This window comes from Mytilus edulis, chromosome 2 (assembly GCF_963676685.1).
Source record: "Mytilus edulis chromosome 2, xbMytEdul2.2, whole genome shotgun sequence".
Taxonomy (NCBI): domain Eukaryota; kingdom Metazoa; phylum Mollusca; class Bivalvia; order Mytilida; family Mytilidae; genus Mytilus; species Mytilus edulis.
Genome location: NC_092345.1, coordinates 7,783,765 through 7,795,898, shown reverse-complemented (window position 1 = coordinate 7,795,898; position 12,134 = coordinate 7,783,765). Strand labels below are relative to the sequence as shown.

The window sequence follows — 12,134 nt, the reverse complement described above, 5'->3', positions numbered from 1 at the left end:
CCAATTTGGGTTAAGATAATCTATACCTGAGGTAGAAAAGCCTTAGTGTTCAAAAAGTTTAAGTTTTGTAAACAGTTAATTTATAATATCTTTTTTGTCGAAAGTAAAAAGAACTAAGTCTTATAGTTTTTATATGATGGCTGCTGTAGATTTGTTTTTCCTTAAAGAGGTTTTGTTTACATGAAAATAAGGCTGCATTGGTTTACCGAAATTCAAATTTAATAAGTAAATTTGACACATTCCCCATTTCCTTTCTCAATTTTAAGATATAAACAATGTTAAAAACAAAAACCGAGGTTATCGCACACACTTGTAAAGGACACAGACAAGATACGTCGAGAGGTTAAACATTTTCTGCTATGCATGTCAATCAATACTAAAAAATGTAACAATTGGGAATAGGACGAAACCATAATCCTCAGATCTAAGAAATCTGAAAGCAAACCGCTAGTTACCACAGACACCCCCTCACTTCAGGCGCGGATCCAGAGGGGGGGTTCCGGGGGTTGGAACCCCCCTTTTTTGGACGATCAATGCATTTGAATGGGGACATGTAATTGGACCCCCCCTTTGTTCTGGTTTAGAACCCTCCTTTTCAAAATGGCTGGATCCGCCCCTGCACTTAACACTCTTATTGTATCGGTTCACCAGTTCGTTTGTAACTATATTTCTGCTAGAGCAGTAGTTTTGGTGCCAGGAGCGCATCCTTGTTAATGAACCTTGATTTCATGAAATAAAAATTAAATACAATTTTATGACTCTTTTTTAAACTTCGGAATTTTATTCTGACCGTTCTGACAGAAGTTTTCGCTTTCAGCGTTGAGTATTAATTAACATCGTAATCCTTATAAGTTGAAGTAACTATTTAAAATTATTTATGATCAAATGCTTGAAGTTTATATTTTTTATATATTGTCATGATCTGTCATACACCACAAAATTTTACAAACATTAATAAACGTTATAAACCGGAAGAGGAAGCAGTCATATAATTTTAGAAAATTTCGGATCAATATTTTATTGACCGGAAGATTTTAACTTGTAAAAGTTTAAATGGTATTGTACAGAGGTATGTATATTTTTCCTCAATTGATACACACATTTTATTATACATGTTATAAGATACTCATGATACTATGGTTAATACATTCATGTTTCAAAAAGGACTTTTTCATTGTGTGTGCATCTCTTAACACTTATATTCACCTGACGAGTACATCATTTTATGTGATTCTTATAACACTAATTAATACACTCCATTTGTTTTATCATACCAAGGATAAAAAGATTCACGTATCAGTCACAGATCAAGTAAAATATTTATACATCATTATCAGTGATATTTTTAACATGGAATCAGAATTGTATCAAGGAAAATACCTTTTCTATAAATAGATTTTATCTATTTCGCCGTCGAATAAGACTTCTGGAAATCTATTAATGACTTACTTTATACAGTCAACCACATCTTTGTTGATAGATAAGGTATGGGAAGTCCATTTTTGTCCAATAGAATTAAAATTTACAAAGTATTAAAATGAATCTGCCAAATAATACCGTTGAGATATTAGTCCTTAAAATATATCATTATGTATGTTAAAGTCTCGGTTAAAGTTTACATTCCATGTTGTTTCAAGCCTTCAAACTACTAAAATTTTAAATAAGAATGCATGAACTAAGAAAATGTCCACTGATATGCCTGTTCTAAATGTACCATATTTCAACTTTTTTTTATATAATGTATCAATAATGTAAACACTCCTTTAATAGTTGATGGAGTATTCGCCCATTTTTGCATTGTCAAATGCTGAATAAAGAATGTTTTATTATAATCCCTGTCTGTCACAACCGGTTCCTACACTTTTCAAACCAAATTTAAAGTTTTATTTTCTCACAGTAGAAGAGGGTTGGTACCACTGCTGGTGGAATGTAGGTCCCTGAGGACATCATTATCGTGGTTGCGTCGATACTGAATCAGATACAAATGATAAAATAACCATGCTTGAATTTTCTGTTCCCAAATTCAGAAATAATTTCTGGACAAAATTAACAACTCTCAAAGCCAAAGTTAACGTGAGATGAATTATTTGTGAATTCTTTTTATGTTCCAATTGTCAATATATGTCATAAAAAACCAAAATAAACAATAGGATAAAAAACATAAAATAGCAATTTTAAAATGACACAACAGCGGAACCCCATCGAAATTATGTGCTTCATAAGAAAAATGACTAGCATTTCCTGTTTCAAAAAGGGGAACCTATTGTTCTTTGCATGTTAAGTAAAACAAGTCGTGTAATTAAATAGAAAAAGGAAAGATGGACTTGTGCCCCTGGAATATACTAATTATTCATCAAAATTGTAGTTTACTGATCCTTGACGACTTTCATAAAATATCCTATATACGACTTCAACTTTATCATGAAGAACCCTTGGTTTAGTAGCATAGTAGCTGAGTTTTAAGCAGCGTCGCCTTATCAAGTAAATTATTATATGAAAAGACATATAAGATCTTCACAACTTGGTGATACAGGTACTGTGAGAATGCTGCCAGACAATAATGTAAAGTTCACAAATGAAATATAGGGGAAAACCACGAACAGACTAAAACCGTCAACTAAACACTAAATAGAAACTCTACATTCAGTATAATTCATAATTAGAATCAACTCCAAACAGGCTCATTGATAACCTTGTTTATAAGTTCTTTTGTGCAGCCGCGAGCTTCCAACAATGTCACTTTGTGTTTATTTTATGCAGATGGCAGATAAAGCAACAGTTTTAACTAAATCACCGAAAGGACCTTACAAACAACTAGAGGAACTTGTTGCGAAAAATGGCTTAAAGGTAAATAAAACTAAGCAAATCGTGGAATTTAATTAAATACGAATTATTTTATTGAAAACTGTAATTGAGAGTAAAACGTAAATAGTGCTTCATTTCGTCGAATAATAACAAGGGATGTTTACAAGATTACATATCAAAAGCAAGTGTGAATGTTATATTTTGACTCAAAAGTTTTGGCTGTTTAGATTATGTCCTATCAATTCGTTTGCTATGTTTGAGCTTTTGATTTTGCCATTTAACTAACGGCTTCCAGTTTTTAATTTCCCTCAGAGTTCATTATTTGGTGATCTTGCTATTGATTGTATATGTCCCGAAGCGTTGAAGATGTAAATCACATTCCCGCTGGATTGCATGTTTCCATGGATTACATGAACTAATATATATATGTGTTTAGGGGCCAGCTTCCGGATGCATTGAAGACCTGTTGGTGACCTTCTGCTGTTGTCTGTTCTATCGGGTTGTTGTCTCTTTGACACATTCCCCATTTCCATTCTCAATTTTATATTTTATTTCTGCAGCAGATTCTTGTATTTTTTTCTTTTTCTAGGAATTACAATTTCATGATATCGACAATTATACATCTAAATAACCATAATTCGACGTTACAATCTACTACAAATAACTTACTTCAGTAATTTTACATTTTAAGATTGATCATTCAATTAAGTTGTCTGAAGTACAAAAAAGGAAATAATTAAAGCATAAAAAAACATATGATTATCGATGTACACTGGATTTGATTAAAGGCGACAGGTCAGGTTCACACTGTTGCTGCTCTTTAAGCTAGTTGCACCCGTCATGCACTCATGAAAATACTTATTAATTTTGAAACAGTTATTTCATTTTCTCAGTATTCAGTACTTAGGTATTGACATGATTGATGACATGCTTATCTTAAATTATCCATTGGTAGGTTTAGACATTATCTAAAATATAAGCTTCCAACACTCAAGTAAAGTAGAAATTGAATTAAATAGGCTATTCTATTTAGTTAAATTCTGTTTTATGATAGCCGTTTACATATTTAGCTAGTTGTACATCCTGTGCTTTCAATGGTTAGGTTTCAGCGTTAATTTGAATGTAGAAAACTCTTCGAAGGCACGACATTTATAAACGTTATTTTCATTTCGAAAAGGGAAAGAGAACATAACTGTCTCGTGTTACTTATTTTGTGTCGAGAAAATACAAGCTTTCATGCAATCACTGTTTTAAGAAGCAATCGACGTTTAGAAATTTGACACAATCATCGAACAATATATCTAATTATATGAATTTTTCAGAGGTGCACAATCATATCTCTTTTTGCAAAAAATTATAGCTTTTTAACAATTATACATTTGGTTGAATTCCATATATTGATTCTTATAACTGTTCAGATGCAGTATGACATCAATCTACAAGAAGATGAATTTGTTGCCAAGCTTATCCTTGAAGATGAAGAATACTCTGGATGTGGGGCAACTAAGAAATCCGCAAGAGATAATGCCTGTAATGATGCCTTAATGAATACAAAATATCATAGCAAAACAACATATATTGATAAAACACCAGTTTCTAAATTAACCGAATTTTGTCAAAATAACATGCAGGTAAGAACTTTTAAATCAGGTCAGTATATATTAAAAGAACAAACATTTTATCATTTAAATGATATTGCATCTGTAATGTATTGTCTTCCATTTCTCTGATATTTTTTTTTATCATTTATGTATCGATAAACGTGTTTATCATTTTTAGAAACAGAAAGGTAATCAAAGTGCTTGTATGCACTGAGGGTAAAGATTGCTTCAATTTATCAGCGAAAAGGAGTGAAATTAAATATTGCATTGGTTTTAGTTGATTAAACAGCAATTCTAGACAACGGAAGATAGCTTCATCAATAACTTCATTTATATTTATAGATTCTTGCACCTTGCAAAAGTTATGTAATTTTCTTGATAAGTGTATCATCATTTTGTGCCTTGAATATCTGAGCATATATTACATTGATAAATTACTGGAAAACTTCATGGATAGGATGTATAGAATGTTATTATCAATGCACTATATGTTGTATAGCAAAAAAGGTAGTGTTAGTCTTGAAAGATTTAGATATCAAGTCAGTCCAATAAGGTTTTTATTGCATTTCATGCAATCTTTACCTAAAATTAAATATTTGTTTTATTAATTTGAAGAACGAAAGTATCAAGACACGATTTCCCTTTAAGTTATTAGTTTGTGTCAAATAGTTACACCGTAGATCTAATTAAGTCGCTTGAGAAAAAACAAACAAATTCGGGTTACAAACTAAAACTGAGGGAAACACATCAAATATGAGAGGATAACTACGATCGTTGATTAGGGAAAGATGTTAGAAAATAGATGCATGTCAACGAATCTATGTCACTAGTTATAAGGCTAAAGCTTGATTATTGGAGTTTAAAACTGAACTAAATATACAAAGGACATACCAGGGGCGGATGCAGGAATTTTCGAAAGGGGGGTGCTAACCCAGGGCACCCAGGGCAAAGGGGGGGGGGGTGCAAAACATCTGTCCCGATACAAATGCATTGATCGGCAAAAATAAAGGGGGGGTGCGCACCCCCGGGACCCCCCCCCCCTGGATTCGCCACTGCATACTGCTTGAATGCATAATTTGATTAATCTTTGTATCAATCTTTTAATTTTGCAGATAAACCATACCTATGAGGAAATTTACAAAGAGGCGGATGAATTCGTCTGTAAATTGATAATTACTCATGAAAATGATGGTACTGTGAAAGAGGAAGAGCATGTAGGAAGGGCAAAATCAAAGAAAGATGCAAAACAAGATTCTGCTTCCCGAGCACTTAGAAAAAGTACCATTCTTCTTGAATCTGCTGCCAAAGGTAACTGATCCTATAAACATGTATATGCTTACCTTTCCGGAGCAACAAATTTTTTTATTAGGAAGCGTGTTGCTCAGTATTTAGTTTTCTATTTTGTTTTGTTCTGTAATGTGTCTATTGGTATTTTTCATTTTTAGCCATGGCGTTGTCACTTCATTTTCGACTTATACGTTGGGTTTCCTCTCTTTTATACATGTATATCTTATGACAGGAAGATAATTTCATAATGAGTATTAATGAATGGGGAAATAATTGTATGTACTCTATCCCTTTTCAGGTATGTTTTATTTGTGAACGAAGGAATATGTATATTGAAAACAATACTAACATTAATAACGAACACTTAGGTTATTTCAAAAAGGATCTGACACAATTAAATGTTGAACTATTTCAACCAACGGGACTAATGGACAACTCATGTTGGTACCTTTGGTTGAAATGGTAAAGTTAAAATCTTTACATCGAAAGTTTCAAAATAGATATACTGATCTTGTTAAACGTTTTACCCCGATTTTGTTTTTTGTCCATGGATTTATGAGTTTTGAACAGCGGTATACTACTGTTGCCTTTATTTTTCATCGATTGTAAAGTCTTCAAATTGACTTATCGACCATTAGCATAATAAGGTTCCATTATAAAGACAAGAACTGTTATATCTGGCGTAAATACAAAATTTAATCCTGGTATCTGTGATCAGTTTATTTTCATCACCTCATTTAACTTTAGTTGTTTGTAAGGTTTCGTATTGTTCAATCTGTACTTTTCTGTGAACTTGTATTTTGTGGACTTATTTGACTTTTCATCATTTCACTAGTAAATGATTTCAGTCTTTAACAGCTGTTTTGATCTTGAAAAATCTGTAACGTCTGAACAATACATCATTATATCATGATTAGTCTTTCAGACGATTTAGCATGTTTTTCATATGTACAGGTAAATATTAAATATTTACAGTCTGATAAAAGACTTAACATATCTCACTTGACTACAAGCTAATTATTTGAACAGTACTGACTTTACCGCAGTGGATAAATCTTAACTACACTGAACGACTGAAAATTATTTAATAATTTATAGCACATCCTTTTACGAAAAAATTAGATCAAAATGACTGTCTTAGACCAAAATAGGTTTACAAGTGTATTACTTTTTGGTCACATAGCATTGTCTGTTTTTGAACAGTGGTATACTACTGGGTTTTTTTCGTTTTGACCGTACGCTTCCCTGAACATGTCTTGTTACATCTATATGATGGACCGTTTTATTTCTATTCATAAATATTGTTACCTTTTCTGACTTGCGATTTTGATGACTATATTATTGGTTTAGTTGTCTTTCAAATATTATTTTTTCCAGATATGGCTTCTGTGGATGGATCATATGCATGTATAGGAAACCAGACTGGTTATGTTCTTATAATAAACTTTAGGAAAGATAGAGATTGTAAGTTAAGTCAGTATGGGGGTTAACACAAAAATACAAAATTTATAATCATTGAGAAAAGCGTTGTTTCTATCATGCTATTTTAAGAAACAATTGTGCTATTCCCAAAAATGTAGTTTATATTGTGTTGTTTAAAAAATGTAGTTAATGTCATTTTATATTCTAAAAATGCAATTTAATGTATAGTTGATCGATTTTGAAGCTACAGACAACAATTTACACAGTCTGCAAGGATTAATTTATACAGTGAAAAAGTATAACAGAAAAAAAAAAGAAACGATCTTAATAAATTATATTCTTTATTTGTAAAAACAGTCGTAATTATAGGTTAAAATCACATAATATGTTTCAATTTAAATGAAAAAGTATTTTATATTAATTGCATTGCTTCCTTAACATATGCTATGTTCATCAAAAACCCTTTAAAAACACGATCAAAGACGGCAGAAGACTCTCATTTTACTTTAAATATGTGTGTGCATGAATTCCAAACATTTATAAAATGATAACTTGCTATGACAAACCTTTTCAATGATTAATCAATTCAGTAATTCTTTCCCATGGTATTTCTATGTCCTTTGTCTGAGTTACCACTGACTTCTACATCTTAATAGTATCTTTAACAAAAAGAAAAAGATATAAAGAGTACGATCAAAAAACGCAAAGGAAATAAAAACAGGGAACACCATTCCTAAAAGTAAACATCGAACAAGTGTGAGCTTTCTTAAAAGCTGTGGACTGCTTCGCTGTGTCATTATTTAAGGTAATATGTGTGCATGTTGTTGTTGATTTACAATGAAGTTTGTAATGCTGTTGATGTATCTCAGTCGCATCGTAAAGCAACCAATCAGAATTTATCTATGATAATTAATTTATTTCATGACTGAAACTAGAAGCTCCGCACCGTAATGCAAAGCGAAAAACAAACAATAGAATAACCACAATTCAACACAATAACCTTCTAGTGCCAAAATATGTGTTCGCGTTCAGTCTTCTATCTTTAAAACAATGTTCTAAAGAATTATCTCTACTGTTCGTAATGTGGCATTAAATTTGCTGCACAGCTATATTGAAGTGACTTATGTACTACTTTATATATGCATTATATGACGTTGTATGTATGGAAATAACCACTATGTTTTTCAAAAGAGATTTCAAGCAGACAATTTCTTTTAACCCTAAATGTTAACCAAAAGACTTTTTTGTATTTTTAGGGGCAGAAAAAGACGAAGAAAATATAATTGAATTAATGAGCGGTATATTAAAATTTGAATATTTGGTTGTGGCAGACCCAACAAAAGCGGAGCTGGTTGATACTCTAGAAAATATTTCAAGCAATCTAAATAGGAATTATAAATCATATTATTGTTTTATGGTATTTCTAATGGCTCATGGTAGTCAGGTATGATTTTTTACTTTTTTTTCTTGATAAACATGTCTATTAACTGGCATAAAAATGCACACTTGTATATGGGCAAATGAGACTAGCATTGGTCTAAGGTAGATAGGGGTCTGATATAAAAAAAAATATAATTATACTTACAATAATGTAGTATCATGCTGTTTAAATATCGTACAACATATGGGTCACATAGATCTGTACTAAGCTATAAGTTGTGTAAAATTGTAAAATTAAGAAAAGAATATACACGGAGAAGACATTATTGTGTATACAACTAGAAAACAAAATAAAAGAATTCTGAAATAAAAAAATGAGAAGATAGCTCGTATCATGTGTTTTAATGATATAAAAATATAAACTTAGTCTGAGTACTCTAAGCATAGGGACGTCATATATGAGCTTTTTGTACACAACTACCTACATCTATTTAAAAAATGTCTATCAACTGAATAATTCAAAGTTCCATGGCAATGTTAATCGGAAATATCCTATGAAACTTGAGAAACAGGATAGCACAGATAATGTCAATTATGTTCAATATCTTGACCTATATCTAGAAATTAACAATGAACTTCGGTTAAAAACAAAACATTACGACAATGCATGATGAATAAAGGCAACATTACCGCTGTTTAAATATGTTAAATATGTCCCAATTGTCGTAGTCGGAATTTTAATGTGTAGTAGAACAAGAGCTTAATTTATTAGACAGTAGGTGTTTGGTTACCATCTTGGGATATTCTACCTTTTTCGTAACCTCTGAAATAGCATTTTTCGTAAGAAACGTAGGAAAAAATGTATGAAATCAGAAGTTACCGTCTCTGTTAAGTAATATCAATATCCTTTATTTACATTAGTTTGGAGTCATAACTGCTGATAAAGGTAAAAAGAAGATAACAATTTCTGTGGATGAAATAATGGAATTGTTTAAAAATGATAAGATACCAAATTTTGTAGGTAAGTAAGAAAACACTACGATATCTCCTAATTTTAGTAATAATACATGAGACTGCCATTGGACTACACCCTCCGAGGGTATTGATAAATCAGTAGCTTATGTTTTATTTATATTGGGTTTAATTCATTCCCGGACAATTTCTATAATACTGGTACAGTTCTGATACAGATCATCCATATAGTTAAAGTCAATTGGGCATATAAAGTGAAATTATGGTAGAGAAAAATAAGTATAAACAAAGGACTAATTCCACCAGAACAATCGCTATCAAGCGTTTATAGACATAAGAACTATATGTATCATGCTTTTATAGGTAAGCCGAAAATGTTCTTCATCCAAAGCTGTAGAGGGAAATCAATCCAAGATACTTTTGTTCAGCCAGACGATGACGAAGATGACACTTTAGAGAGAATATCAGCACCCACTGATGCAGACATTCTTATTGCTTATGCAACTACTGAAGGTACAATGTTATTTTATAATTATATATTCTGTCGTTATTACTCTGCAATAAAATCGAAAAATGTGAATATAACAAGTATGTAACCAATGGATATCCATGTACAACATACATTACAAAACAAAATATAACAACATACAACAACAAAATCCGAAGCAAAAGCAACACCAACGCTACGATATTTATAAGGGTGAACTTATATATTCCAGACCTGTTATACCGGGAAATTAGATTAAAAATCATTAATCTTAAATCTCTATTATGTCATCTTAGGGATATGTGGGTCGATAGTTTTTCTTAAATCATTTTGAAAAACACAAGGTTATAATGTATGTTGCACAAGGACATTGTTTTGTGGGTTCGTTTAATTCACATTTAAGTTGCTATTTTGGCATATTCAACTTCAAGCGTATTTGAGTACATCTGCTATTTCTATTTTGGAAATCGATTGAATACGGATACAGAGCTTTTTAAAAAAAAGCTCATAACGCTATGTTTGTTATAACTTTCTTACAATTTTACTTCTTTTGTCATATACTTTCAGGTTATAAAGCTTTTCGACACAAGAATTTTGGATCTATGTTTATCTATGAATGTATAAAGAAGTGCAGGGAACAATATACTAAGACACATATAGAAGAAATTATGATTGATGTCAAAGCAGCCCTTGCGATAGGCTCTGCTGACAAAACAAAAAGGCATGTACAAATGCCCTGTACATGGAGCACTCTTACAAAAAGACTTTTTCTAGTACCCACCGAGTCGTAACCTAGAAAATGCTTATAACTAATGAAACGGATTATGATATCCGTCTTTTTATGAAATAGCCTAACAAAATTGTATCGAATTTAATAATATTTAAATATTTGACTTTTAACGCAAGGAACATTCGCTTTTCAAGTTTACTGTATATTAAAATATAAATAAAAACACACTTTGCTTATTCGTTGTTGTTTTTTCATTTATTAGCTTGGAACTTTGTAGAATAATTAATAATGCTTTGCAAAAATCTTCTTGTGAAGGTTTAATAATTCTGTTGAGTTTATCTAGAATGATACTTAAGTGCCCAATGCTCATTTCACTTATGAATATTCAGTCTTTTCAGAGCCGACCTTGTCACCACAACTCCTCCTACATGATTGATCGTATCTACATGTAGATTGGTGCATTGTGAGATCTTGATTTGCAGATGTGCTTTATGGTACTACTAGTATGTTCCAGTCGGTTTTAGAAATATGCCTGAAGCTTGCCTCTGTAAGCTTTTGTTATGTCTAGCACCTTACTTGTCATCGCAAATCAAATTTTATGTTTTATCATTATCCATATGACAGTTGGAACATTGTTAGGTATGCTTATGAAGTGGGATATTCTAGTCGTTGCGGTTTCTAGAGTTATGACCTATTGAAGTTTGAAAATATTTGCCCGGTTGAAACTCAACCTAAAATCATCGAATTTTTCAAATATGTATATAATATTTTCCATATCATATATCTATAGGGAACTTATTATATTGTCAGATTCTGATATGGGTATTTGTATTTATGTAAGATGTTCACATCAAATTAAGAACTTAAAAGTACAAATTTATGAAATCAATAGAACAGTTTGGCATACAAATAGCTTGTATACTATGATAAACAAAACACCTGTATCATATCATTCGTTATATGAGATCCTATGGTCTTTAATGCTCTTCAACTTTGTACTTGTTTGGCTTTATAACTATTTCGAACTGAATGATCGTCACTGATGAGTGGACAAAATGGAGGTCAAATTTGATATTGATGATTTTCACTTTCACCATTCATCAGTAATGGTTCTTGTGATATTGCCAGGACACAAATAAATGTAAATAAATCCGATTTGCTGTCGTTGTGACAGCCTCTTGTTTGTACATACATTAGGCCGCTAGTTTTCTCGTTTGAATTGTTTAACATTGTCATTTCGGGACCTTTTATATATCTGACTATGCGGTATGGGTTTCGCTCATTGTTGTAGGCCGTATGGTGACCTACAGTTGTTAACTTCTGTTTGATTTGGTCTCGTGTGGAGAGTTGTAAATATAAGCTGCAATATATGAGTGTTGTGTAGACGAAACATGCGTCTGGCGTATTAAATTATAATCCTGGTACATTTGATTACTATTTACACCACTGG

General features: G+C 31.7%; 1 protein-coding gene across 2 annotated transcripts; it reads left to right on the top strand.

Annotated features, from left to right (window-relative positions):
- Positions 1-946: 946 nt before the first annotated feature.
- Positions 947-10,920, top strand: LOC139511329 (caspase-14-like). 2 transcript variants are annotated; one of them, XM_071297971.1, is made up of 9 exons: positions 975-1,069; positions 2,761-2,847; positions 4,224-4,436; positions 5,519-5,714; positions 7,071-7,157; positions 8,372-8,559; positions 9,417-9,516; positions 9,831-9,980; positions 10,522-10,920. In XM_071297971.1, the coding sequence occupies exons 2-9, from the start codon at positions 2,761-2,763 to the stop codon at positions 10,743-10,745; spliced, it is 1,245 nt and encodes a 414-aa protein (XP_071154072.1). In that variant the 5' UTR covers positions 975-1,069; the 3' UTR covers positions 10,746-10,920. The 2 variants fall into 2 exon arrangements, with proteins under 2 accessions (XP_071154073.1, XP_071154072.1); XM_071297972.1 differs by lacking the exon at positions 2,761-2,847 and having other exon boundaries at positions 947-1,069.
- Positions 10,921-12,134: the final 1,214 nt, after the last annotated feature.